This window comes from Pipistrellus hanaki, assembly GCF_964339955.1.
Source record: "Pipistrellus hanaki genome assembly, chromosome: 17".
Taxonomy (NCBI): domain Eukaryota; kingdom Metazoa; phylum Chordata; class Mammalia; order Chiroptera; family Vespertilionidae; genus Pipistrellus; species Pipistrellus hanaki.
In genome coordinates, this window is record NC_140519.1 from 9515362 (window position 1) to 9542280 (window position 26919).

Here is a 26919-nt window from a genome sequence, read left to right on the forward strand (position 1 = left end):
AGTTGCCTTAACCAGTTTGGCTCAATGGTCAGAGCATCAGCCTGCGGACTGAAAGGTCCCAGGTTCGATTCCAGTTAAGGGCATGTATGTTGGTTGCGGGCACATCCCCAGTAGGGGGCGTGCGGGAGGCAGCTAATCGATGTTCCTCTCTCATTGATGTTTCTAATCTCTATCCTTTCCCTCTCCTTACCCTCTCTGTAAAAAAATCAATAAAATATATATATTTTTTTTAAAAAAAGAAGAAATACAAAGCCAATGAAAATATCACATCCAAAATTGCAAAGAGCTGACAACATAAGGGAGACAGATGGAAATGCTCTGATGGATAACAAAGGACGTGAAACAGAGTCAGAGCAGCTTGTCTGGGACATGCAAGTGGCAAAGGCCAAAGGTTCAGTACCACCTGAGTTGGCCAGTCTGTAGGAAATGGGCTCTCCTATACCTTCCAGATGGGAATTTAAATGAATATAATCTTTATGGAGGGTAATTTGTGCTCCACGGTATAATTTCAAAATTCCCATATGCTCTGACTCAGCAATTTTACCATCACTTATCTTACAGATATAGACCTAGTTGTGTGGAATTTTCCATGTGTAAGTATATTTATTGCAGCAATATCGATAACAGTCCAAGAACAATTATCCCATCATCAGGGGACTGGTTAAAAATTATGAGCTACTATATAGCATTAAAAAGAATGAAGAAGCCCTATGTGTATGGATATAATAGAATATTCAAAATATATTAAGTGAAAAAGCAAAGCAGAACAGTGTATCTAATATGCTGTCATCAACACATATACACGCACACACAGAGATATTTCTACAGACATACTAAGAAACTGGCAGCAGCAACTTCCTCCAGGGAGGCAAAGACTTTACTTTTCACCACATAGTCTTTTGTACTTTCACATATTAATTCATTTAATCTTCACAACAACTCTATAAAGAAGATATATTACTATGATACCATTTTAATAGGTGGAGAAACTGATACACAGAGTTTTTTAATTTATTTTAAAATTTAAAATCCATAGTTACACAGCTAATAAGGGGCCGGACTGAGACTTGAACCCCAAAAGGGTGGCTCTAGAACTAATCTATGACCTACTAGTGACCCTCAAAGAAGTGCCAATCTCAGAATAATAATGCACCTTCCATTTATCTGCATAAAACTTTGTAAAATACTTTCATGCATTCTGTCTCAACTTTCAATAGTCTAATGATCCATTCTCTTTGAAACAAACACGCATTACTGCTGCTAAAATAAATGAAATAATAAAATAGCCCTGGTCGGGTAGCTCAGTTGATTAGAGTGTCATCCTGATATGTCAAGGTTGTGGTTCAATCTCTGGTCAGGGCACATTCAATAATCAAACAATGGCCCTGATTGGGTGGCTCAGGCTGTTGGAGTGTTGTCCTGCGCACCGAACATCGCAGGTTCGATACCCAGTTGGGGCATGTAGGGAGGTAACCGATCGGTATTTCTCTCTCACATCAATGTTTCTCTCTCTCTCCCTCTCTCCAGCCAATAAAAAACATGCCCACAGATGAGGATTAAAAAAATTCACCACATGAAAACATTCAAATTAGAAAATATGAGTCAAGCATCTACTGCTTTCATAGGAAAGGCAGCGAGATAAATTAGATAATGGGATTCATAGCATATTGTAAATGCCATTTAAACAGTGAAATACTGTCTTAGATTACTAAAATAAAAACCATGATTCTTATATTCTATTTTTAATTATATAGTCATGTCGAACACTTTGGCAGTTTAGTAAATGTTAAAATATTGTGTATACAATTACCACTAAATAAAATTCATTTTAATCAATCCTTGTCCTTTTCAAAATAACTTAAAAATGTTAAAACAGGAAAACTAGAACAGAAAGTTTGAAGAGCAAATTTGGGAAAGGAAATCCCCCATTTCTTTCTATTAGCTCAGCTCTTAAATAGATCCAGATATACGTGTAGAAAGTACCAGTTGACATTACTCAATGGGGGTTTCCTTACTTTTGTTAATTTTGGATTTCCTTGCCAGCAGACACATAATATTTGTTTCTGCTTTATTTAGAAATATCAATACATCACTAAAAAGAGCACTACTCAGTGAAAGTGAAATGTGTATTTCCCTTATAAAAGTAAAATAAACATTCTCAACTCCCATTTTCCACCTGACACACAAATGTCTGAAGAAAATTAAGCCCTGGCACCACTGGATGGGAAAAAAATGTGCCAGACACCCTACCAGCACCATATTTTCTACAGAGTCTCATACGGTATTATCTCATGCTCTTTAATACTTGTCACTTTATAGGCCTCTCTCTTTAATTAAATAATTACCTTCTTGGGAAAACACAACTCACTCCTAAATCCAGTAGGATTCTCACCTTTCCACTTACTCAAATTCTACCACTTCTTCAAAGGCTTGTTCCAAACTCATCTCTATGAAGCCATCGCCCTCTGTTTCAAAGATCCCTCCCTTCCCTTGTCAGTGTGTTAATTTCACAAGTCACACCTCCTGGCAGCTGATCATCTGTCTCCTCCTATTCTTTTTCTCATTCAATAGCGCACAGTGTATATTTTCTCGTGGCACTTATTATTCTGCTTTGAATTACAGTTATTTTAACTATCTGTTTCTCTACTTCACTCAAAAGTCTAAACTATGTTCATCTGTATTCTACTTTTGATTAAAGCCCTGTCCTTGTTTGCTTGAATAGATATAAATCTTGCCCATCCTATAAAACCACAAACTTTTTGAGAGAAGAGATATGCCACACTTTTTTCTCTATTTCTGAATACCTAGCCCAGTGCCATGTATAAAACAGCCACTGAAAATTAAAGTTAAATTATCTCTTCAGGTGCTTTGGTATCTGAACATCTAATGGAATGAATGAATGAATGAATGAATGACTCAAAAATGTGAGAGAATACTTGAAATACCCCTTGCTTCTGAGAGTTGCATAATGAGAGTTAATAACACACACACACACACACACACACACACACACACAGCCAGTGCTCTCAGGAGTTAAAACTGATAATGTTGTAGACTGAAAACCTGCCTACAACACTTTCTACTCCTCCCATCAAGAAGCAGAGTCTAATCTCCCATCCTTGAACCTGAGCTGCCAGGTCATGGCTTTGACCAATAAAGTCTGGCAAAAGTTACACTGTGTGATTTCCAAGCTGGGATCTCAAGACATCTTCTGCTCCTGCTCTTGAGGCTCTGATCTCCCTTCTGCCATTATGTGAACAAACCTAAACTACAGGGATCGGGAAAAGCTGTCCCAACTGAGGGTGCCCTAGAACAGAAGCCCCAAGTCAACCGGGGTGCTGACCACAAATGTGTGAGTGAACCTAGCTGGACCAGCAGAGGAATCACCCAGCTAAACCCAGTTCAAATAGCCAATCCATGGAAGCACAAGCCAAATGAACAGTGGCTGTGTTAAGTCATAAAGTTTTGGGGTGGTCTGTTCCACCACAAAGCTAACTGAGAGAGCTAGAAACGCATCACCACTTAAATTTAAAACAGAACACTTAAAAGGTGTCACGGTACTAATTGGTATTCCAAAGCAATTTTGAACTTTACAGCTAATGAAAATCACTGCTAAATGTTTAATATTTCTTTTGAATAATATTAAAATTCTAATTATGATTAAAGCCCAATTTCTAAATAAAAAGTAATTGCTAGTTTTTTGACTGATTTTTAAAAAACATATTATCGGGCGAAACTGGTTTGGCTCAGTGGATAGAGCGTCGGTCTGGGGACTGAAAGGTCCCAGGTTCGATTCCGGTCAGGGGCATGTACATTGGTTGCGGGCACATCCCCGGTAGGGGGTGTGCACGAGGCAGCTGGTCGATGTTTCTCTCTCATCAACGTTTCTAGCTCTCTATCCCTCTCCCTTCCTCTCTGTGGAAAATCAATAAAACATATGTTTAAAAAAAAATATTATCTATCTCCTTATGCATCATGATAATTATTTTATTTAACTACACAATTGTGCTTGTTGCTTGAAGTAGGGTATGAATTCTATTCTTCATTTCTCTTAATTTCTTTAAATACCGACTCTGAGAAAGTCAAAATAAGCAGTGAAGCAAACTCTTAAATCAATACTACAAACAAGGAGTAGGAACCCCCCAAAACAAACAAACAAACAAACAAACAAACAAAACAAAAAAAACAATGGCTCATTCTACCTCCTATAAATCTCATTAGATTATGAAATTTAGTTTATGAATTTTGAAATATGAAAAATAAGAATGATTTTCAGTTTAAGACGGGTGGCTCTGGAAATAATCTATGACTTACTAGTGACCCTGAAAGATGTGGCAATCTCAGAGTAATAATATGCCTTACATTTATCTGAATAAGACTTTGCAAAAACACTTTCATGTGTTATATAATTTTCAATTTACAACAGCCTTGTGATCCATTCTCTTTGAAACAAACACACCTTCCAGCTACTAAAATAAATGAAATAATAAAAGTGATGAATTCTCAAAATTCCTGTCACTGAAAATAGCTGAAATAGTAGAAAAATTTCTTTCAAAAGAATTCTACAAAAATTCACTACATGCTAACATTCAAATCTGTATTCATAGGAAAGGCAATGAGATAAACTAGGTCATGGGATTCATAATATAAATACAATTTCAACAGTGAAATGCTGTCTTTATTTTAAGAAAATGATACTAAAACAAGCTCTTCTTTGAATGTTGCTAGCCCCAAAGCCCTTGTCCTTCCAATCTCCTGAGCCTTCCTTCCGCTTGCACGGCCATCTCCAACCATAGCTCGGACCATCGCCTGGGAGCAAGTGAAGAGCCTCTCTCCCTCTCCTTAGCCATGCGTGGCCCATGCAATTACCATCCGATGACCTCCAGTCTCCAGCCCATGCAATTCCTCATCTCCAGCCCTTTATTGAAGATCTATGCAAACCCAGTCCCTTAAATTCAACGTACTTGACATTAAATCCTCCTCCCCACCTAAAGACCAGCTCTTCCATGAGATAGCTTAGTACTTTTAGGGGTATCACCTTTTCCCAATTTATTCAAACTAGAAACCCCAGCACCATCTTCAACTCCTTATTCTCCTATTGTTTGTTTATTTTATATATATATATATATATATATATATATATATATATATATATATATTTATTTTATTTCAGAGAGGAAGGGAGATGGAGAAAGAGATAGAAACATCAATGATGAGAGTGAATCAATGATTGGCTGCCTCCTGCACGCCCACATGGAGGATCGAGCTCGCAACCTCTACATGTGCCCTGACCTGGAATTGAACTCTGATCTCCTGGTTCATAGGTCAGTGCTCAACCAGGGAGCCATCCCAGCTGGGCTCTCCTATTGTTTTAAATGAATTGACAAATCCTACAGATTTAACCTCCACCACACCTCTTGTATGCATTCCCTGTTTTCCAATTCCCCCATCGCAATTCAGGATATATCATCAGTACCTGATTGAACCACTTTACCAAGACCTGTTTCCATCCCAATTTATCATATATACCACAAATGAATTTATCTTTTTAAAGTTCAAATCTAATCAAATGGCTCACCTAATGAAAAACTTTATTAAGTCCCCATGACTTACTAAACTGTCCTATTCAAGGCAACAAATAACTCCACAAATCACTCCCAACTTACCCTTGTACTCTTATCTGCCATGTACTTATGATCTAACTGGATTACTTGCTGGTCTTTCATGTCCTGTGTCTTTTCCTACTTCTGTTCATGGCTTACAGTATTTTCTTGCTCAATAATGGGGATCAGAATACATATGTAAAATTTCCCTGCATTAAAATTTAACATTATGTTATAAAGAAATTCCTAAACATTTCTTTCTTTCTTTCTTTCTTTTTTTTTTTTTTTGGTAAACAATTTTCACAAAGTTAAGTCACGGCATACCTTCTGTACCTGCAATATTTTATTGATTACAGATATCTTTAATTATCATTATATTATCAAAGCTGAAGCTTGGTTTTCAGTTAGAGCGGCATATTTGCTAACTACAAGGCTGGTATTTATAACCTATAATTGTAACATGCTTCTTCCAATCTCCTCCTTCAGGGCCTCTTCCTCTCCTCCCCGAATGATGACCTCCAGTCTCCAGCCCATGCAATTACCAAAACGCAGCTGCAGGCCAGTGGCCATTACAGCAGACACAAAGAATAGCTCACCGCTTCTCAGAGCTTGGAGTTCTGAAAACATAATAATATACTTTCTATGTTTAGAGGTGGGGTCATGGGGAAACCTGTATTCAAGTCCAATGAGTCAGATGAGAAAGTTAATATGTTTCAGAGAGGATGTCTGTGCTGGCATGTTCTGTCACCAAAAGCAGTGGACACAGAACGTTTTATTTATTAATACATGTTCAAATGACAGATTATAAATTGGATATGTCAATATTACTGGTTTCTATTTTGCATATTATTTAAACAAAATAACTATCCTATTTCAAAGCTATGTCAAATGTGGCCTCAAATTCCTTTTTTGCTGCCGAACCATCTCACATGCTATGAGATATGCCTCTCCAAATTCAGACTACTGACAAGGCCCCACACTGAGGATGTGCACTTGCTCTACCTTGGGGAAGACTCTGGGAAGCCAGGGATATTGGTGTTAAGACAGAAGGATGAGCTTGCCTAGCCAAGTGAAGAGAGGGAGAGGTAAGAGGAATATTCCAGGAAGAGGTAGGTCAGCAAGAGAGACAGCCTGGAAGTGAAAGAGAACACAATACTTCCAGGGAACTGCAAGTGTCTGGATCAAAGGACTGGAGAGGAGAGGGGAGAGGAGGAGGAAAAGAAGCCGGTGCCAGATGGCCTCTATGCCAGGAGGGCTGGAAGGGCCTCGGAAGGGCCACATGAGGGACAAACATGCCCAGACCTGCACTATGGGATGATCAATCACTCTGGCAGAAACCGGTGGGAGGCCAGTCTAGAGCAGGAAGCAGGTAGGAGGCTGAGGGTAAAATCACAAATAGAGCAGCAGCAGCAGAAGGAAATGGGGGAGGGACTGGTAGAGGTTTTCAGGAATGGGACTAGACAGCACGTTTTGTTAACTGGCTGAAAATTCTTGTCTCTTTGGAGGAATAATTCTTTTGCTTTTGATAAATGTAAAAATAAAGCTCTGGTGGAGAAGGAAAATATACCTAAGTAAGCTACAACTATATTATCTTGACTCTTACCTTATCAGGTGTAAGAAGCATTGTCAACCTAATTCTTTGGGCGGGGACCAAAGCTACACCTAACAGGAGAGATGGAGTTTGTTAAGGCTGATGGCTGGGAGCAAGAATTAAAAGTTCTGGAGTCTGACTTGTAAATTTCTTGCTTTATCTAACTGAAATACAGTAAAAAAGTGTCCCCCTAGGCCAGGGAAACAGAAAGGAAGTACTTTCCACCAGTAAGCACTCAATGGTCAAACTGGGCAAGGTCTGAGAATACCTCCAGCCAACTGGCAACTGCACTTGTATTCAGAGAACTGACGCCCAAGCCTGCCCAGGCGACCTTGGAGAAAGGGACACAGTGCCTCACCCCATCTTCTCATTCCCAGGGGGAGTCCAAGGACCTGCCATGGAATATTTGTCCCCCTTGGTAGTCTCCAGTTCTTTCCCCAAACATACAGGAAGCCCCGGATCCACGCCAGGTGCTGTTCTAGGCATCTCGGAGGGTAACAATCAAAGCAGACAAGTACCTGCTCTCACTGAACTGACATTCTAATCAAATGCAAATACCTAATAAAGACGAAGAAATCCCATAATAACGATAATGGATTAATTTATCCAACTCCGAAAACTGCATTATTTTATTCTTTTTAATAAGCTGACCATTTATTTTAGAAAACGCTACTCAACACCTTTCACCACCATCCCCCTACTCTCATTTCTTCCCCAAATTTTGTACGTCAAGTTCTAAGAGCTTGCGATATCAAGTGACCAGTGTCACACCCAAGACATTAACTAATTGCCTATGTTCCTTGTGCCTAGCACAGTGCTCTGCATATAGGAGGTGCCTGTTCACTACAAAATATTTTTTAAATATGTCATCAGCTGATTAGCAAAAAAGCTAACTTAAATAACTGGGCTCCAACAGCAGAGCAGGTGCTCTCCAATTAAATCCAGGGCATATCCATTAGAAACTCCCCAGCATATTAGAGGCCCATAGAGCACTCAGTGATAGCTGCAGCTCCATTACATCGGCTATTCTATTTGCTCATAAGAAATACATTTCACCAAACACAGGCTGGTCCATGATGTGAACAGTACTGTTCTTTCTACTTCCCTATCAGGAAAAGGTTGCCAAAATCAATACTGTACTGAAAACTGATTTGTTACCTTATCAACATTTGTTCACACTCTTATCCACGACAGAACATTTCTTACCCACTTGAAAGTCTAGCAATATTTTACCCTTCGCTAAAATGTCTTAATGTTTTAAAACAAAATAGCTAAAACACTCTGAGCTGGTTTCCTTTAAGAATTAATGCCAACTGTTAATAACTCATAGCATGTATATTCCCTGAAGTAAAAACAATGAAAGGAAATGCCTTTAAGCAAGCAAAGAGAGAGTAAGTAACTAACATTTGGGGAGTATCCTAAGTTTATATCATACTTTCACTTTTCATTTTTAAAAATCTGATTTAATCCTTATACAACTCCATGGATTAGGTATTATTAATTATTATTAATTTTACACATACTTTACAGAAAAGTAAAATTCCACTGATTTGATTTTTAAAAAATACAAACACACAAACTATTCGAGCCAGAATCAGAATTTCTATTTTCTGATTCCAAATTCTAGGATCTTCCCAGGCCTGGATAGTCTCATCCTTAACACTGTTACCAACAAAGCTGAGCTGATTAAATAAATGAGTTTACAAAATATGATTTCATGACTAATATAAATTTTTAAAAATACAAGGTGAATAACTCTGAAGGACAGTACTTGAGTAAAAGAAACACACAACTATCTATGATCATTATTAAGGCTATCAATTATGCATATGAATAGGCACTTGTTGTTCTGTTCACACCAGTATTCTCAGCATACTCAATAAACTCTTGTTGAATGAATGAGTGAATGAATGCTAAGTACAACATGAAGTATAAAAAAAGAGGTTAGAGTTAATTTATACAGGGTGGGACAAAAGTAGCTATATAGTTGTTCACATGGAAAATAATACATTAATTAATAAGTAATAATATAAGAATAAACTTTGTGTTCTGTGTCCTCACAACTGTAAACCTACTTTTGCTCCACCCTGTACTGAAACCCAGGACACCAAGTACAAGTTAATTCTTTAGGTAATTGCCAAGTGACTTATTTATTTATTTATTTATTTTTAAAATATATTTTTTATTGATTTTATACAGAGAGGAAGGGAGAGAGATAGAGAGTTAGAAACATTGATAAGAGAGAGAGTCATCGATCAGCTGCCTCTTGCACACCCCCTACTGGGGATATGCCTGCAACCAAGGTACATGCCCTTGACCGGAATCGAACCCGGGACCCTTCAGTCCCCAAGCCGACGCTCTATCCATTGAGCCAAACCGGTCCCGGCGCCAAGTGACTTATGAGTGCCTCTCTATGTTATGTATGAATGAATGTTCCTTATCTACACTAATAAATAGAAATAGGCAAATTGACTGTCACTTTGTGACGCCCACCAACCAATCAGAAGTGAGTATGCAAATTAACCTAATAAAATTGGTAGCAGCCCCAGCTGCTCTGGGCCTCTGAGTAGCATGCATGCAGGCATGGAGTGGCCAGGCAGGGCAGAACACATGCTATGAGGGAGATGGCAAGGGGCATTCCAGCTGGAACAAAGACTGAAGGCTCTGGCCAGAGCGAAGGCCTGGGTCCTGAGTGCCGGAAGAAAACCAGTGCCAGCAGCCAGGTGAAGGAAGGCCTGTTGCACGAATCCTTGTGCAACTGGTCTCTAATGAGAGAATAAACCGCATGAGACCTGGAATGAGAAGTCAGACTTTGTAGCCTCTAGAATACCTAGCTAAATAATCCTTAATAGGTTAGTTATTTTCAACCCTGACTGTATATAAACATGACACGAGGAACTTAAAATGCCTAGAGCCCCACCAGATACCAACAAAATCTGAATCTCTGGAGGTGAGGATGCAACTCTCATTTTTATTTTTAAGATTCACAGTGATATCAGTGATAAGTCAGTTCACTAGGTATCAAGTGATAGGTGAGCCCCACAACTGTAAACCGATGGCTCTCAAACTCTGATGTATGGTGATCAGCTGAAGGACTTGTTAAAATTCAGCCCGATCCCCATGGTTTTAGACTCAGAAGGTCTGGGGTGGCCCCAGAAAACCTGCATGTAAAACAAAATAGCTTTATTTTCCAGGTGGCATTCTTGCTGCTGGAGGGAACCACACTGAGAGCCACTGTTGCAGACCCTCTTACGTGTTTCTTGAATTAATTAAGTTATATGTGTCGAAGATGCACAAATAGGAAAACATGAACATTACATGAAAATTTTAAATATAAAATAGAGACTTCATGCTTCAGTTGTTGTAGAGAAAATGTAAATGAAATCCATAATGAGATACCATTGCATACTTATCAGAAAACTAAAATAAAAAAAACGAACCTAAAATACCCAAGTGCTGGTGAGAGAATGCAGAATGGTACACCACACTGGAAAACAAATAGTTAAACATATACTCACCAAGAAGCCGGCAATCCCATCCATAACTGGATATTTATCCAAGAGAAATTAAAACTTAGCCTATCTAATAAAGAAGGAATACGGTAATTGAACCTCATGCTGTTGAATAGATGGTGGAGACCACAGCCAATAAGGAGGGAATATGCTAATTGACTGTCCCGCCCTCAAAGATAGTGGCGCCCACAGTCAATAAGGAGGAAATATGCTAATTGACTGTCCTACCCGCAAAGATGGCAGCACCCACAGCCACAAGATGACGGTACCCAGTTATCTCAGCCCCGCTGGGGCAGCAGGCATGTGGCCACTTTGCCACCTGCCTCCGGAGTCTCCCAGCCCCCTCAGCCCCTCAGCCCAAGGAGCAGGCAAGCCTCAGATGGCGGCTGCCCAAGCTCCCAGGGCCACTCGAGGCTCAGGTAACCAGGGCCAGCCGAGGCTTGTGCTGCCGGCAGTGGTAGCAGCAGAGGTGTGATGGGGTGTCGCCTTCCTGACTGCCAAGTTGCCTCCCAACCCTGAGGGCTCCTGGACTGTGAGAGGGGACAGGCTGGGCTGAGGGACCATCCCCTCCAGTGCATGAATTTTCATGCACCGGGCCTCTAGTATTCATGTAAAAACCATTACTGTTTTATAATAGCTCTATTCATCATGCCCCAAGCTGGAAACAACTGAAATGTCCTTCAACTACTGACTAGATAAATCAGCTCTGGTACATCCACAGGAACACAATGCAACAAGCTGATGATAATAGCAACACTATAGATGAATCTCAAATGCATTCTGCTCAGTGAAAGAAGCCACTTCAAAGTCTGTCTACTGTATGATTCCATGTATGTCACATTTTGGAAAAGTTACAATGATGGAGACAAAAACAAAACACTGATTGCCAGAGGCTGGAAATGGGGGGAGGTATCAACTACAAAGGGACACCCATTATATACATCTAACAATTATGAAACGTAAATCCTTCCAAGATCAGAAACGAATAATTTGACAAGATACTTATTTTCTGAAGTATGATGTAAATCATCCCAGGACACTTATGATTCAGCCTCCCTGTTCCAAGTGCAGGTTGCTTTCTGAGGACCGATGGCATCACACTTTCTCAAAATAAGCCACCACAAGACATCCACAGCTCACAGTTTGTGTTTAAACTTGCTGCTGACTCATTTCTCCCTTGATAACTGAACCTTTCTTTCTTAATAACTTTAATTATAGCCATCTCTCATTCTAAAGCTTCCCCTTTCCTTGGGAACGTATTTGTTATCCTTCTGATCTCCTGACTATGAGACACAGGGCAAATATGTCACCTCCAGGACCCAGTCTGCTAAAAACAGAACCTGCGCTTTTCATGCATTCCTCTCCTGCACAATGATGTCACAAAGATTAAGAGAGATGGGGCAAGTGTATGGGGCTATTGTTGTTACATTTGAAATAAATTTCATGGAATTTGTTCTAAGCTTGTAGTGCAATAAATATCCCACCCCTCTCTCCCATAACATAGCAACTATTCACACTGGAAGTAGCATTCGTAGGTACTACTTATTGATTTTTTTGGTGATGCCAAAACCATGGGATCTGGAAAAGGAGGGCCCAGTTTTAAGTCTCTCTCAACTTACTCTGTGACCTTGAGCAAACAAACCACTTACCTTTTACGAGTCTCAAGTCTTTACCTATAAAATGAGACTTTACCTATAAAACAACTACATTTTAACAAGTCCTCCAGCTGATTATCATACATCCTCACCTCACTTTAAAGGCTAGATGGGGCACACAGTAATAAACTATTACATAATGTCTGATTTGATTCCTACCCCTGACCTCTGAATGGAAGTGACCCAGCAAGAAAGTCTCTCATTGTCAATGGAGTACATCAACGCGGATCCATGGAGGCCCAAACAAATTGTTCTCTACTCAAGAGCCCTATGACAAATCATTTTTTCAAGAGATGAAACACCTGAATTGAGAGAAAAGAGGACCACATGGGAGTGTTTTCAAGAGCTGTTATAATACCCTGTTTCCCCGAAAATAAGACAGTGTCTTATATTAATTTTTGCTCCCAAAGATGCGCAAGGTCTTATTTTCAGGGGATGTCTTATTTTTCCATGAAGAAGAAAACGGTACACATTTATTGTTAAATGAAAATAAAGGAAATTTATTACCTCTAAACAGTACAGTAGTACGGTAGTTGTCAACACAAACCAGACAAACTGTGAATCCTACAGTATCAAGAATTTACTCATTTATTCAATGACAATCATGTCATCATCTTCTGGAACATCATCATAACAATCCAATTCCTGAATTTCCTGGTGAATTTCTTGTGACTCTATTTCTTTCAGAATCAGTGGACCAAATCTCTCATGTTTAGCCTAGTTGGGGGGCTTATTTTCGGGGGGGATGCCTTATATTTCACTCAGAAGGAAACCTGTAAGTAGGTCTTATTTTCGGAGGATGTCTTATTTTCAGGGAAATATGGTATATAGGGGTAACAACATGAGCTTTGAGTTTCAGCACTTGTGGTCTCAGGGAAGTTATATTACTTCTCTTTGTATATTTTCTAATCTTTAAAATGGGCTTGTGAGAAATCGACAATAATGTATATAAAGAATGTAAGCTCCAGAGGCTGTGCACAGATAGACACTCAAATCAATGCTGCCTATAGTTACACATCAATTCAACAAGCACTCATTAAGTACCATGTGGACTAGGCACCACACAAAGCCTGGCTATCACTTTTATTATTACTAATTTCCAAAAGGTCTAGGGCAAATCTAAGGTGATGGCTGAGTAGATTGACATCTTATTGCTCATTATAAAGGGCATATAGAAAAGCTAATTTCTACCACGAAGGAGCTCTCTGATAGTTTAAGGCCTTGACTAAAATTCCAATATGACAGAGTCAATCTATTTTGCATTAATCTATTTTTCTTCACTTATTCAATTATTTATTTGGGACCCAATCTGCTTTAAAATATAAACATTTCTGGAAATTAAATAAAACAGGAGGAGGATAGTCACAATCCTCCCTGATGCCTGCCTCTATCTCTGGTACTTCCTGTCTGCTGGTTCCATGGTTATAACCTTGGATATTTCATAACCTTGGAAATATCACATTACTTCTCTGAAGCAGCTTCATCATTAAGGTGAGAAGGGTACCATTTAGCTTCACTGATGTAAAACAAAGACATTTGGGGAAAAGAAACTCTATGGGGTAAGAAACACCAAGAAAGCAGAAAGGAGGAAAGAGACACAGAAAAGCATCAGAGGTTGACTTGGTGAAGAGGAAGAGAGATAGAAGCAAATATACAAGGAATAAAAAATTTGCATAGGATATAATTTCACTCAATGAGCATAAGTCCTCAGGCCAGGGATGCAATCCAACCTGAAAGGTCAATTTCTGTTGTGAAATGTATGGTTTTTAGCATTTCCCAATAATTATGGTCACTGAGCAAGTAAATGGTGATGGCTTCATCAATATCAAGGAATAAAATGAAGACCAATGGAGGGCCACAGAGGTGATAAAGCTATCTATAGAAGAGCCAGAAAAGTTAATTTTTCATAAATTTTGTTAAATATTCTCCAAAGCAGTCACATTTGAAGTAAGCCATCCTCAATTCCTGAGCATAATGCTACTGTCATTAAAAAAAACAACTGTCTATTGCTATATGCACCATACATTTACACCAACACATCACTGTAAAAGACCGTGTACACAAAATCATTGTTGATTTTTTTGAGAAATTTAAAGGATTGTTTTCAGATCCCAATCCTATAAATGCTAATTTTCTTATTATTATTATTCTCTTCTTTACTGATGATAAATTACTAAAGAGAAAAGGAGTTTTAGCACCAGATTGCCTTAACTAGGTTCTAACCCTATCATTCTAGTTAATAATTCTGTTCTGTAAATACTATCTGAACTCTGGTTATGTGAGGAACAAAAGGAATATAGAGGTGAGTAAGAACTATATTCCTGCCTTAAAGGATCTTGGGTTTTGGTTAATTGCCAAACAGCAATACAGTGTTTGGATAGACAAAAAGATATTTACAGTGGGAGGTTATATCAGGATTAAGTCAGGTTGGACAGCACTTTGCCCAGTTTAAATACACTCAACATATTTCTAGGCACAGCCAAATGTTTTCCCTTTTGGCACTACCTTTGTGTCTTCATCTCTTTTCTTCCAGGTCTAAAAACTCACGCACACCTTCCCAATCTTCAAAGGTGCGAATCTTCTCTATAATCTCCCCCAGTGTCCATCAGCATCTGGATGAGGGGCTCCCACACATGGCTCCTCACCACAAAACCTCCATCTACTTTTCCACAGAACCCATGAGGCCCACTCTACATTCCCAGTGACACAGAATGCACATTATGGCCTTACTTTGAAGTATCTTGAAAGCAAAACCATCCCTTTCTCTGAAGAAATTATAATCTACTGTTAATTGGCCAAATTAATGCTAATGTCCCTCGTTAAGTGCACAACAAGGCACTAAATTATGAGACAGTTAAATCAAAGGTCACAAACTGACTGTTTTGTTTGCACAGTGTTTTGAAAACCTGCTAGCCAATCAGCTAGACTTCTGGGTTTTCCAAAAGAACCCGAAGATCTGGCCATGCCAGGTCCACACTCACTCACAGCAACAACAGACTGGCACAGTGTCTCCTTTAGGCAGGGCATGAGATCTCTAGTCTCTAGTCTTCTGAAAATTCTTGTGACCATCAGGACCTGGGCTATAGATGCTAATGATTGCTTCATGTCTAGATGTCATGCTGAAGTTCAAGGAACACAGCAGTAAGCAAAACACAAAAGCCCCAGCCTTCTAGGAACTACCTGTGGTTCTGAATGGATGCTGAAGGAAAGGGAAAGCACCGCATTAGGAACAGCAAAGTGAAGGCATTTCACCTTCCCAAGGAACTCCCTATTAATGGGATCCTTGAGGAAAGTGAATGGCCACACCCTCTTATCAGTTTTGAGATCTAGATTGAGCATGCTTAAAGGGGAAGGTACATTGTTTATACGTGAGTCCATATAATTAAAAGATTATAGAGTATAAATTTATATACACACACACAGACACACACACACACATACACACACACACACACACACACACACACACTAGAATATATACACTACAAATGTTATTGTCACTGAAATTGATTTCTAATATTCACTCATGGAATCAAATATCTCCATATCTTATTTTCTGCATTTCTCACATATGACCTAAACATGTATATGGTTAAATTCAAATTAGTAAATTTGCATAAAAAAGACATTATTCTTTACTCTTAACCTTTAAAAGTAGCAACATAACATTTTATATAAGGTTATTTTAATACTAAAGATCTCAGATTCAGCTGAAACCAGTTTGGCTCAATAGACAGAGCTTCAGCTTGGGGACTGAAAGTTCCCGGGTTCGATTCCAGTCAAGGGCATGTACATGGTTGTGGGCATATCCCCAGTAGGGGGTGTGCAAGAGGCAGCTGATCAATGTCTCTCTCTCATCGATGTTTCTAACTCTGTATCTCTCTCCCTTCCTCTCTGTACAAAATCAATAAAATGTATTTTTTTAAAAAGAAAAAAGATCTCAGATTCAGTCAATTCTATTTTTGACCACAAAGTGAAGCCCTTATATTTTGAAGATTTCTAAGTACCAATTCTTGTCTGATGCCCTTAACTTCTGCCTTGCTGACTGCACTACAACTTATTATGCCTGCTAATCATATAACAGGGAAATGAATAAAGGACGCCAGAAAGATTGCTTAATGACTTGAGAAATCTATACAGAGGTGTAGGCACATTCTAATTAAATTCTCCTGATGTTAAAATTGCAGGAAATCATAGGCTGCCATAGTGGAGACAGTGTAAGTGAAAAAAGGCAAGGAAGAGAGAACATTACCTGAACATATTGTTTAGATAAATTAAAATAGTCTCACCCAAAAAAGTCTGGCTACATCTTAAAGCCTTAAACCAAATCATACTGTTTATTTCACAACTTGGGTTAGTAAGAACATGATTATCATTTAGGAAAATGGAATTCTTTTCTGCGAAATTGTTCCTTAACTCAGTTATCATCACCACCACCTTCATAGTCATCTTGTCTAGAAGTATACGAATTATCTCCAGCCAATCTTGCTCGGTATGACTCACAGAATTAAAACTCAGAAAAATGGGTGACATCAGTAGGAAGACGAGGCTACATATTAAGTGACTCAAACCAAGGTCTTCCGGCTGCTAAGCTCATATTCTTCCCACTACACTGTTCTAACTCTTTCTCAATAACTTAAATCTAAAGTAAGCCCTTTAGAGGCTGTCAAGATCCACTATTTCATTAGATCTCAGTAATAATCCTGAGAAGTATAGGCAGACATAATCTCTCTAATATATACAACACTTGGTACCCAGGGATAAAATGATTTGTCCAAAGAGGTTGGATCTAATGCGTGGCAATACCCTTAAGACATAAGTAACTACTATTAATAAAAAAAATACTGTGTGCTACTGAAGGATGTTACCTTTAAAATAATCATATCTTCAAAGGAGTAGAGTATATCTGTTACATTTGCATTCCAGGGATGGTAAGTACTGGGTATCTGTACTGCCTCCTTCTCATCATAATCCTTCACACACTCTTTCCTGCTGGGTCTGAACCCAGCCTCAGAATCTTCTTGAAAATACAGCTCCAGGCAGCCCGTATCAACTGACTGGCAAGATAAGCCACCCAGATAAAACCTGCATTCCTACCCTGATGCTCTTCATTTAGGTCCCACATTGTATTACATTGGTTTTTGACATCCTTTCCTTGCTTTTAATTTGATAATTGCCATTAATGGTTCTCACATTATTTCACATGTGTATATATTGTATTCTCCCAGCACCAGGACTCTGCCTTTTATTTATCTCAGAACATCAACTCAAGTGTTCTGAGTGACTGAGACAAATGTATGGTATTTATGGAAACAACTCAAGATTAAAAAACTCAGACCTGAAACAAAAAGTTGCCGTTGTTACTGATTATGGCTTAGACCAGGGGTTAGTAAACGTTTCTGAAAGGGGTCATGTAATAAATATGAGCTTTGTGGGTCAGATGGTCTCTGACACACCACACAGCTCAGCATTGCAGTGTAAGGCACCCACAGACAATCTGTGGATAAATGTATCCATATTCCAACAAAACTTCACTTGCGGACACTAAGGTCTGAATGTCCATACCATTTTCCCATATCACAAAAAAAGGATTCTTCTCTTGCTCCAACCCTCACCCCCGTCCCTCATTCCCCAGCCCCAATAAAAATTAGAAAGCCATTCTTAGCTTGCAGGCCACAGAAAAGCAGGAGGCAGGCTGGATTCGGCCCTTGGCCTGGCTCTGAGATGTTCAAAGTGAGAATTTCTGGTGGTCTACAAGATCCAGCCAACAAGCCCAACTCCCTGTGTGTGACTGTGAGGCCGGATTTTCTTCTTGTCATCAATGACAAGAGAGTGAACACAGAAGCAAGTCCGAGGGTCCAGCTGCCTTCTTTAAGCCAGAAATTGAAGAGATTTGCCAAAATGTAAAACATCACTCTTCTCACTTATTCTTTATGGTATTATTATGTGCATTATTATATTTCAGACACTCATAATGCTGTTTATATTAACATGTAATGGGTTTATTACTGATTTTTAAATGGATTATTATATTTTAAATCCCTCAGTTTTGATTTCTAACATGAGAAATATCAGTAGCTATAACCCATGTGAACCAAAGCTCTCTGGGACCCTCAATAATTTTAAGAATGTAAAGGGATCTTGAGAGCAGACAGTTTGAGAACTAACTGCTGACTACAGCTGGTTGACTCATTCCCGAGGCACTTCCACCCACCAGACAGACCACCTGATTTCAGTCTCCATCCTGACTTCTCCCCACCTTAGAGCTGCCTGGCATTTCTTTGATTAGATTCTGATTTGGTAAAAATTAATCCCATGCAGTTTACATTCTTAGATAATAAAGTCAGTGAAGACAAGGTGGCACCTTCATGAAAGGACCCTTCCGAAACGTGCAGCCCACAAACACACTTCAGCCTTTACTTCGCCAAACAGGCAACGTGATGCAGCGATTCCTCCTTGGCTTATATTTTTAAATCTTAACAAAAAGTACTGTGATTCCTTGCCTCCATGAGAACATAGCTCAAAACAAACAGATTTCACGGCTCCTTTATATAAGTCAGAGACCCTTTGACTTGGCCCCACAACAACTGTGGGAGCCCTCAGGGCAGCTTGAAATCTAAAGAAAGAAAATTCATCAGACCTGATGCCAGTTTGTGGCAGTGCCAATGATAATGCACTGTCGATTATATTTGCAACATCTTTACGAGAAGATTAACATTTGGTTTGTTCTGTTATTTGAGATTTAAATTTTTTAGAAGAATATTTTAGGAGAAATAAGAGGGAAAGTAGTTTTATTTCCAGTGTTACCATAGAAGGAACCTTATATAATATAAGGAAGCATTTCTTTCTATATAAATTAATTTGTCATAAGGTTGAGCTGTCTATCCAAATGGTGTGTACTGCTGGCCTGGGGAATCCTGTCTGCCCCTCAACCCCCAACCCTAATTTTACAGAGATTTAAACAAAACTATGATTTCCAACATTAATCATTTTGTTGAATTATACAATAGCTAGAAAGTGTTTTCCCACAAGTATATGACTCTAAAAATCTCTTATGGAATAATAACTTTGTAAATACCGGAAAAAAAAAAACCTTATATTTTAGGATATTTCTCTTCAACCTGCATTATAAAATACAAAAAAAAAAAAAAAACACAAAAAAACAAAACAAAACAAAAAAACAAAACAACAACACACCAGGAATTATAATCAAATACTAAATCTGTAATAATTTGTGATTTTGGCTTCAACTAGTAAAATAAAACATGTTTGGCTATTTTGAATAACACCAAAACTGAAATTCACTAGCATCTTTAAGATCAGAAAGCCACTAGCAAATTATTACCTGTTTAGGGGATTACTACTAATCTGGGCAACAGTGCAAATTATATTAGAAAGATTTTGGTAGCTGTGATGCGCAATGAAGAACAGAAAATAGCCTTAAAATGTGGGGAAATGCTTACTGTATAAATCTACAGTAAAAGCAAAAGTCTCACTATGATTGCAAAACATTCAAAATTGTGAAACTTAATCTGTAAAATAGACAAAAGTAAACCAGCTTCCTCAGTTAGTTTTGAGATCTCAGCATCAACTTAAAGAAATTGCTTATATTTAAAAGAAAGCCTATTTCAAAATACAAATCCCTATACTTAGTACAAATAAAGTCATAAATTGGTATGTCATATCATACAGCATTCCTCTTGTTCTAAGTGCATGCAAATGAAGGCGTGTGAAACATAAGTTTTTTAAAAAAGTGACTTGCTCCACTCTTCAATTCTTTAAGCAATAAAAGTGCCTCATGCCAAAAATAATAAAAGATAACTGATACTAAGGTAAAAACAGTCAAATTACATAAAGTCGGTATGTGAATTTCATGAGGAAAAAAGAAAACATAGATATGTATACTTCACTGAGTAGAAAAGATATATTGCTTCTGGCAAATACTGTCTACAAAACTTTTCCTATATGATAAATCATTTTCCCCATTCTCATTTTAAAATCAAAATTATGTTAATTAAAAAACCTGAGTATAATAAAGTTGATTAGAAGGTAATAAATTTTAAAATCATATGGGATTTATACTATCACAAAGATATAATAGAAGGGATCAAGAGAATTTTGGTCCATATATGAGAAGAAAAAATAACAGTCTGAATAAATATTGTTTCTACTATTCCAAAGCAACAAAACTAGAATCAAGTATACTTATTTTAAAGCTTGGCACAGCAGTTTAAAATTTGTAAAACACCTTGTTATTTTAATAAAATAATTTTCAGTATTATTTCCCCCCTATTCCCCTCCCCAGCATGGGGACAACACAGTGTAAGTTTCTGTAGCTGGTGGGGAATTTTCTTAGCACTTTGTGGAAACTGTTGGCTTTCAGAAACAGACAGGCTGATTTGAACCAAAAGTTAGACAAAACATAGAATTGCAACAATAAAAAGCCATTTAGGAAGAGGATCAAGCCAAGCAGATAAGCAAACTTCATAAAATCAGCTTTCCGGGACTGTCCATCAATTCAGTTCCCTAATTTCAAAAAGCCAAGCAAAGCAGAGCATGCTGACTTACATTGCTTCTTCAGTTCTCTCAGCTGTTGTTTAAACTGCACATATTTTTCATTGTTTTGAAAGTCTGCATCAGAATTCTTATTCTGTAAAGCCAAAAATTTCTTCTCCACCAATAACTTTAGATCTGGTATGTTTTCTGGACGCTCTTCTTTTACCTGACAAAGACAATAAAACTATCTTAGTTAAATGTTATCAACATCACAGTTTTGTAACATTATTTTTACTTCATCTCATTCAAATGAAAATATAATGAGGAAGAAAACAGAATCCCCTCACTAGAGAACCAATCTGTTCCAAGGCAGATTGCTGGGGAAAACGGGAGGGAATCATTCATCCCACCTACTCACCGCTTTCTTCTTCTTTATTTTTGCTAAATTTATTGGGGTGACGTTAATGTTAATTAGTTAAAAAGATCATGTATGTTTCGAGTGTATAATTCTGTAATATATCACCCATAGTCTCCTTCCATCACCCACTTTGCCCTTTCAACTTCTCCCCTGGATAAGCACTTTACTGTTACCTGTATCAATGTGGTTGTTTTGTTTGTTCACTTGTTGCTTTCTGTTTTGTTTTTGTATTTTGTTAATCTTCACAAAAGGATATTTTTCCATTGCTTTTAGAGAGAATGAAAGGAAGGGGGAGAGAGAGAAACATTGATGTGAGAGAGAGAGACACTGATTGGTTGCCTCCCACAGGAGCCCAAACTAGGGCTGGGGATGAAGCCTGCACCCGAGGTACGTGCCCTTAACCACAACTGAAACTGGTAAACTTCAGGCCCCAGGATAACACTATCCAATGAGCCACACCAGCTAAGGTTGTTGCTTTGTTTTATATTTGACATAAGTGAAGTCATGTGGTTCTTGTCCTTTTCTGACTTATTTTACTTAGCATGATACCCTCAAGATCCATCCATGTTGTCGCAAATGGCAGTATTTCATCTTTTCTTATGGCTGAGCAATACTCCATTGTGCCCTAACTTGCCGTCTCCCGACAACTACTGAAGAAAATTGGCACACAGCCCAACGCTGTGAGCTCCGCTGCACCAGGGCCTGCCACCACGTCTTCCTTTAACCCAGGTCTGCTCGGCGCCCTCCCCTGCATCCCCTGCAACTACTCCCCTTTCCGTTCTCATCACTCCTCCTCTCTGGCCTCTGCATCAGCAGGTCAGAGTGGCTCCAACCTCACAAAAGAAGTTAAGACTTTAACCTTGAACTTCACCATCTGCTGCCACAACAAGGAATAAATGTCTCCTTTCTGATCAAAGCTAAATTCTCAATCTATGTTCTTGGTTTTCCTCCCAATATTTATTATAAAAATTTCAAACATGTGAAAACTTGAAAGAATTGTATTTAACCATTCATCTACTTTCTGGATGCCACAATTAATGTTTTGCTTTATCACACATCTATTCATCTGTGTCCCTCTATCCTCAACCTTGTTCTCAAATCCATTCTGAATTCCATCTTCTTTATCTCCTTCAGAAGAAACTTTCCTCTGTAAGTGCCCAAAGCCTTTACATTGGTTCTTTACACCCATCTTTAAAGCAAACAATCTCTCTAGTCCCTGTCCACTCCCTTGCTATTTTCTCTCCAGGTTCAGCTCCTTGAAAAAAAATCATTTGTTCCCATTGTCTCTGCTTCCTCACCCTCACACTTGACCCATCCCCATTGCTGCTGGCACCCACTTCTCTCGGTGGCTCTTCTTCAGCCCTTCACAATGGGCCCCTTGAATCACTGGCTGTTTCCTGATGCTCCTGCCACCAAGTAAAATTCACCAAATTCTCCCACGTGCCCTGATATGCTCTGGACAGCGTTCTTCCACAGCCCCTGTAATATTCAATTGCGCTTATTTTTACATGTTTCTCTTCCCTAATAACATGTAAACTCTTTGAAAGATGTCTCATTTATCACTGGGTTGCCAGGGCCTAGCAAACATCTGATTCACTCCAAATAGATTTACCCATTAAAACCCACATTTTATCAACTGTTAATAATTATTAGTAGAGTATAGAACATACTTTCTGAGCTGGAAGATAACTTGGAGATCATCTAACCTGGATATCTACCTTCTTCAATTTCATAAGTAAATAAAGTGATATAGAAAGAAGTTAAATGATTTCTCTACTATCATCCAGTCAGTTAGAAGCAATGCTAAGACTATAAGATAGATACAAAAAAAATTCTTGGTATTGATATAATCTTGCTTAATTGCTATGCATTTTATTTTATTTTATTTTTTAATATTTTATTGATTTTTTACAGAGAGGCAGAAAGAGGAATAGAGAGTCAGAAACATTGATGAGAGAGAAACATTGATCAGCTGCCTCTTGCACACCCCCTACTGGGGATGTGCCCACAACCAAGGTACATGCCATTGACCGGAATCGAACCTGGGACCCTTCAGTCAGCAGGCCGATGCTCTATCCAATGAGCCAAACCAGTTAGGGTTGCTATGCATTTTAATTAGCTAAATCAAAAATGAAAACTAAGTTTAAAATCAAAATGCCTAAATTTATATTTATAGTACAGGGTGAAGGAATTGTGTTCTCATTGCACTGATGAAACTCAACCAATGCTGGACCTACCAGCAAAGAGAGCTGTGGAAACAAAGAGAGGCTTTAATGACAAGTCTTATACGTAATTTAAAAATTTAAATAAGCCCTAGCTGGTCTGGCTCAGTGGATAGAGTGTCAGTCTGCAGACTGAAGGGTTCCAGGTTCGATTCCATTCAAGGCCATATGCTTGGGTTGTGGGCTCAATCCCCAGTACGTGGTGTGCAGGAGGCCGCCGATCAATGATTCTCTCATCGCTGACATTTCTATCTCCCTCTTCCTCTCCCTTCTTCTTTGAAATAAATAAAAATATATTTTTAAAAGTTTTTTTTATTAAGTCCTGTAAGGCTAAAGAAACAATAAAGCTCAATTTGGAAATGAGAAGGTGGAAAGGCAATTTATTAGTGCTTTATGTCTCAAGAATAAGAGCTATTACACACAGTGACTACTACACTCTACTCCTATACTAGATAGAACAAGATGAAACAAGTTCAAGACTGCAGCATGAAGAGTTCAAAGTAGATAAAGAAAATAAGGAAGGAATCATAGTCTCTTCTTCTGGATTTATAAATTATAACCGACTCACATCCACCTGAGATGTTAATGGTAATACTACAAGCAGGCATACAGATGAACCTTCTCCAGCTCTTTAATGAGTCAAATTATTATTTAATCTGGGGTGATCAGAAAAGATCTGGTCTGAGCAGATGGTCACTAAATACAAATTTTTTTTTCCAACACAGTCCCTAGCTCACTCAACATATTTAATTTTACTAGTTCCACTACAAGGAAAAAAGAACTGGAGAGAAGAGGGAGGGAACATAGAGGGAAAAGCATTTTGAGGTTGACAGCAATGGCAATCTGAAACATGACTAGGAAAACCTGAATAAACCAAATTTAGTGATTCAGAGAACTTTGCTTTCCCATAGCCAGAACCTCAAGAGAACTGATGTACAGCCCATAAATTCACAGCAGCAAATACCTTCTCTGGAAATCTGATGCTACCGTTGCATAGCTACAGACTGCAAAGAGAACTTATTGCACTCTAGCTTTAAAACAATAACCTGCAAAATATCAAATTCATTATCTGTTTAAAACAATGCACTACATGGGGATCAACTCTATTTTTTAAAAAAATATATTTTATTGATTTTATACAAAGAGGAAGGGAGAGAGATAAAGAGTTAGAAACATCGATGAGAGTCATCGATCAGCTGCCTCTTGCACACCCCCTACTGGGGATGTGCCCGCAACCAAGGTACATGCCCTTGACCGGAATCGAACCCAGGACCCTTCAGTCTCCAAGCCGACGCTCTATCCATTGAGCCAAACCGGTCCCGGCCTCAACTCTATTTTTAATGGTTACTTGCTTTGTTTGTATCTTGAAGAGAAACAGATACATAATCCCAAAAGGGAAATGAAAAAGCCATTGGTTGGTAGCCGATCTTTAAGTGTTATAAAGTTTGAAAAGGGAAGAATATCCCTCATTTCCTAGGACAAATTTAAAATACCTCCAAGAACTTTGAGAGGGGAAGAGAGGATCTATTAGAGCCCAGGCCATTTCCTCCCTAAGGACAAAGCCTTAGATACAGGACCTGACAGTGAATTAAAGCACCGGGTGCATTAGCTTGCTAAGGCTGTCAGCGAGCCACAGACTAGGTGGCTTTAGCAGAAGAAATGATTTTCTCACAGATCTGGAGGCTAAATGTCTGAGACCAAGGTGACAGCAGAGATGGTGTCTTTTGAGGCCTCTTGCTTTGGATTGAAGACAGCCATCTTCTTGTGTCATCACATGGTCTTCCTTCTGTGTGTGACTGTGTTCAAATTCTCTCTTCTTATAAGGTCACCGGTCATATTGGATTAGTGCTCATTCCAATGACTTTATTTAAACTTAATCATAATTTAAAGCCCTATCTGAGGTACTGGGGATTAGGGAACATAAGCATTTTCAGGGAACACAATTCAGCATATACACTGGATTAATGAATTTTTAAAACAGAATTCTTCAAATAGCTTACAAATGATTAATCTTTATACCACTATAGTTTTAAAATGATAAAACTACTGAGAAGTAAACTTAGCAGGTATCATACAGACATAAGGAGAATTTCATACTGCCCTTGGGAGAGAATAAGTCGAGTTTTAATGCACCATCCACTTACCCAACCAGTATTCAGTGAATGCCCTCTCTGTGCTAAGCAGTGTAGCTAAACAGGAGGAGAGACCAGAAAAGTTCGACTGGGAGCAGATGGTAAACAACTCTGGAAGCCAGGCTATGCAAGTGAGCCCTGACCTGATAAGCAGCAGAAAATATTTGAAGGAGTTAAGAAATAATACCATGAGAACTTTTAAAAAATTATTACTATAAGATGCCTCACAGACAGAGAGAAAGAATGAAGTTAATGCTGTATGTTAACTAATGGAAGAGGGGCTGGCGGTCTGGTCCAATTATAAATGCTATTTGTGAAGCAGAATGGCTGAGTCTTTTCGTGAGAAGACCAGGACTGATGATGACTCTAAGATGGTCAATATTTAATACTAGAGGCTCAGTGCACAAAATTCGTGCACAGGGGTCGAGAGGGAGGGGAAGGTAATGTCCCTCAACCCGGCCTGCACCCTCTCCAATCTGGGACCCCTTGAGGGACACCCTTCTCACCTGCCTGCCTTCCTGATTGCCCCTAACCACTTCTGCCTGCCAGCCTGTTCACTCCCTAACCACTCACCTTATAGCCTGTGTGCCCCTAACTGCCCTCCCCTGCAGGCCTGGTCAACCCTAACTGCCCTCCCCTGCAGGCCTGGTCCCCCCCAACTGCTCTCCCTTGCAGGCCTGGGTCCCCCCCCCCAACTGCCCTTCTCTGCAGGCCCGATCGCCCCCAATTTCCCTCCTCTGCCGGCTTGGTCACCCCTAAATGCCCTCCCCTGCAGGCTTGATCGCCCCCAACTGCCCTGTCTTGCTGGCCTGATCCCTCCCAACTGCCCTCCCTTGCAGGCCTGATCACCCACAACTGCCCTGCCTTGCAGACCTGGTCCTTCCCAACTGCCCTCCCCTGCTGGCCATCTTGTGTCCACATGGGCCTGTCATCTCTAACCACGTGGGGGCAGCCATCTTGTATGTTGGAGTGATGGTCAATTTGCATATTCTTTTATTAGATGGGATTAGATAAGACAGAGGTCTAGTGCACAGGTGGGGGCCAGCTGGTTTGCTCTGAAAGGTGTCCCAGATCAGGGTGGGGGCTCCTTTGGAGTGTGGGGCAGCCAGGGCAAGGGGCCTGTGGTAGTTTGCAGGCCAGCCACGTCCCCTGGTGACCCAAGCAGAGGCCCTGGTATCTGGGATTTATTTATCTTTTATAATTGAAATATTGTAGCCTTGAGCAGAGCCAAGCCTCCTGCTTGCTCTGTGGCTGCAGCCATTTTTGTTGGGATTTATTTATCTTCTATAA

General features: G+C 39.2%; 1 protein-coding gene across 7 annotated transcripts in view; it reads right to left on the reverse strand.

The window, feature by feature from the left end:
• The window catches only part of NSMCE2 (NSE2 (MMS21) homolog, SMC5-SMC6 complex SUMO ligase), a 213555-nt gene that overhangs the window by 114638 nt on the left and 71998 nt on the right, over positions 1–26919 (reverse strand). For all 7 annotated transcript variants that reach the window (XR_014793226.1, XR_014793227.1, XM_084864876.1 and 4 more), the window contains exon 4: positions 20930–21083. Coding sequence is in view for 5 of the 7 variants with exons in the window: in XM_084864876.1 (XP_084721002.1) it covers positions 20930–21083 (154 nt within the window). In the remaining 2 variants the exon portion in view is untranslated. The remainder of the gene's footprint in view (positions 1–20929; positions 21084–26919) is intronic.